Raw genomic sequence first — 3,338 nt, 5'->3', positions numbered from 1 at the left:
ATATATATCTTTGATTTAACCAGGTAGATCTCCCTTAAATTTAGATTTTTATGGGAGACTTTAGTGTCCCTTAAAAAGGAGATTTTAAGGTCTAAATTTTTTTACCTATACATATTTATACATTCCACTTAATTAATATGTGATTTATGAATTTTCTATTATAAGTTTTATATCGTGATATTTATCGTTACCGCCACCCATCATAATGTATACCGTGAAATGAATTTTTTGCCATATCGCACATTCCTATCCGGCACTGAGATTTTCTGACCAAATACTTTTGGTCATTTCGAAAACCATGTTGAAGCTCAGAGATCAGGCTATTACAGCTGTGGCTTCTTARCTTTAGAACAATCTGCCCTCCAACATTAGACAGGATTCACCATTTCCTGTTTTTAAATCTCTCCTAAAAACACATCTCTTCTCACTGACTTTTCATCGAATGCTAGTTATTTTCATATTTTGTTGTACTTTGTTATTCGTTTATCTTCTTCTGATGCTTTTAAACCAATTCATTTTGTTCTTTTTATTTAATTTTCACCTTTTTTATTAGTGGTGTACTGATGGCAATTTTTTGTCCAATCACAGATCTTTAAAAAATCTGACCAGCCGGTTACGATTTTGGCTGATAACGATTTTTTTTAAAATAACTGACACTGTCAGGTGTTATAACGTCAGAATACACCTTCAATGTTCCAATCTAATTTTACTGAAAACCATTGAACAAAACCCTTGAAACTGTACAAACTTATTTTAACTGGACATTAGGTAGCTCACAGCTGATTTTCAGACATTGTGGAGGTAGATGAGAAGCGGATCTTTTTCACCGATCTTGTCTATCGGCTCATCTTCCGAAATTAAGGAACTCGGTACACCCCTACTTTTTATTGTTAAACGCTTCATTACCAACCTGTTGTCTTTCACTCGTGCTTTATAAATGAATTTGACTTGATTTAATAAAAATTTAACAATCACACTTGTGTATGCGCTGCTACCGCCCTTTCACTCGCACAGCGCGGACTCTTTTTCAAGCTCAAGATTGCCGGTGTGTTGCAACTGTGCTGATGGCGGAGATCAACCTAACGTTACAGAAAAACTGTTTATTTCTGAAAGTTCTGGATGTCCCATATTATCCCTGTGGCCCTACTTCTCACTAGGCTGTGTGCTCGCAGTATGCTCTGCTGTGGGGGAAGGCTTTAGCACAGCAGAGAAGGGTGCTTAGAAGTGATCTTCAAAGAAGTTCATTTAAATGGATGAGACCAAAATATAATTTTTTTTGACTATAACGCTCAGCTCTATATTTGGTAAAACAAACAAACAACAACAACAAAAAAACAACAACACACTAACATTTGTGTCTAGTTTTTGAGCACTAATATCTTTTGATGGTTTGGGTCTGTTCTGCAATTGTTGGACCTGGACACCCAGCAGTGCTTGGGTTGACCACAAACTCACTGGATATAATAATACAGTCAAATCTATTGTCAGTTTTATAGTCAAATGTGAGACCATCTGCCCGACAACTGAAGATTGGTAGAGAGTAATCTCTGAAATATGTTGTGCAACATGTCACGTTGTTGCATTTACCCACTTTAAGACTCGATAAGACCTGTTTTTAATTTTACCTGACAACACCTTTCTAAAATAATCCTCGTACTCATTTATTCAAGTTTTTTAAAAGTTCATCAGATGACATGTAGTGACAATTTCACTCAAAAAGGAAAAYGATGACCTAGGTTGAAAATGGTRTTATTAACSCTTTATCATGACCGTTTTGTCGACYTGAGGCTTGTATAAGGTTCACTCACATACAGTAATTTTTGTGTTTAATGCACTTGTTTATGATAATTGTGATGTGTAAAACACTTAATTGTAATTCTTTTGTTCAGCCTGTAAATGCAATGGCCATGCCAGCATGTGTAATCCCAACAATGGAAAGTGCTTCTGTACCACCAAGGGCATCAAAGGAGACAGATGTCACCTGTGAGTTTCACCTTCTGTCTTTCTCATATTTACTCTCTTCTCCCACATTTTATTTGCCTTTTCTTCTAGACTTGATCATTTTTTGCCTTACATTGTTGTAGAGCCTCAGTCATATGGGAAATGATCTTGGGTTTTGAAAATATTTGTCTTCCTCAAAGCCAACTCAAATGTTTGAATGTCTTCATGACTTTGCAGCCACTAGCTGTAATCTGCAGGTTTCCTCTTTGAAAAGAAAGTTGCCTCTTTTTCATTTTTTTCACACACCAAATGATTGAATCCTTCTAAATGAATCAATTATTTTAAAAACAAAGTGAAACCTGGAAGCCCACCCACTTGGTAACAATATGGATATAAAATAGACCCGACATATCCTGAAGTGTTTGGCACCTTGTAGCAGCAGCTGATAATTTCGCTGCACATCTCCTGTTATCACAGCTCTTCTTAAAAATCTGTTAAAACTCGAGCTTATGTTTGACAAATAAATCAGCAGCATGAAAATGAAGCAATTTTTGTCTAGTTTTTACCAGTGAGGCTCTCCTGTTGATTTATTTCATGCCTACTTTTGTCATTTTTCCTTTTTGTGTTTATTATCCTTATTTTTTGTTCCCTTTTTCTTTTTCATCCATTTCATTTCATTTTTGCCCCATTTCTTTTTTGCCTATTTCCTACCTGTCTTTCAGGTGTGAAGTGGAGAGTCGTTACCAAGGCAACCCCCTCAAAGGAACATGCTACTGTAAGTGGAAATCCAATTACTAACCTCACTCACAGTGCGTGCAGGTGATCAGCACTATGAAGGCTGACAGTAAATGCAAAGACGGCTGCGTGGCTCTACAATCAAAGCTCAGAGACAGCTCRTGTAAACAAGGAGCAGGTGCACAGGTTCTACTCAGAGACTTTCCTTTTTGTGGGTTTTGTCCCTTCGCTYCTGCAACAGTGTCAGTTTTTGCTGCAGAGGTACAGATAGTTTTATTCTGAATGCAAATGAAGGTGAATCAGAGGAGCTTGGAACAACACTCTTTTATCTGTTTCTAAATATTAAGTTTGATCAGGACAGATGATAGTCATTTATGTAAAAAAAAATGACTGAATTAATATTTTTTCTGCTGTGATTTTTTTTTCTAATCAGAACATGAAATTAGGCATATCACCTAAAACATGGAATCAGAAGTTTCCCCTATAGTGTAGATTTTACTCAGTGATTTTTATGGTTAAATGTAGATTTTTTCAGCAGAGTGTTACACTGTCAGATTTTGTTTAATTAGACTTTTAAGATTAGAAGAAATCAAGCTACATTACAGTACAACTCATGATTTTTTTTTCTTACCGGCAAATTCACAGGTGGATTAGGATTTATT

At 36.0% G+C, this 3,338-nt stretch overlaps 1 protein-coding gene across 1 annotated transcript in view; it reads left to right on the top strand.

Moving 5' to 3' along the window:
• Positions 1-3,338, top strand: part of atrn (attractin) — a 151,332-nt gene that overhangs the window by 63,495 nt on the left and 84,499 nt on the right. Inside the window, exons 20-21 of the mRNA XM_014017075.1 lie at positions 1,890-1,983; positions 2,664-2,716. Of these exons, the coding sequence (XP_013872529.1) occupies positions 1,890-1,983; positions 2,664-2,716 (147 nt within the window). The remainder of the gene's footprint in view (positions 1-1,889; positions 1,984-2,663; positions 2,717-3,338) is intronic.

This window comes from Austrofundulus limnaeus, unplaced genomic scaffold (assembly GCF_001266775.1).
Source record: "Austrofundulus limnaeus strain Quisiro unplaced genomic scaffold, Austrofundulus_limnaeus-1.0 Scaffold160, whole genome shotgun sequence".
NCBI classification, from domain to species: domain Eukaryota; kingdom Metazoa; phylum Chordata; class Actinopteri; order Cyprinodontiformes; family Rivulidae; genus Austrofundulus; species Austrofundulus limnaeus.
This window is presented reverse-complemented; position numbering and strand designations above follow the sequence as displayed.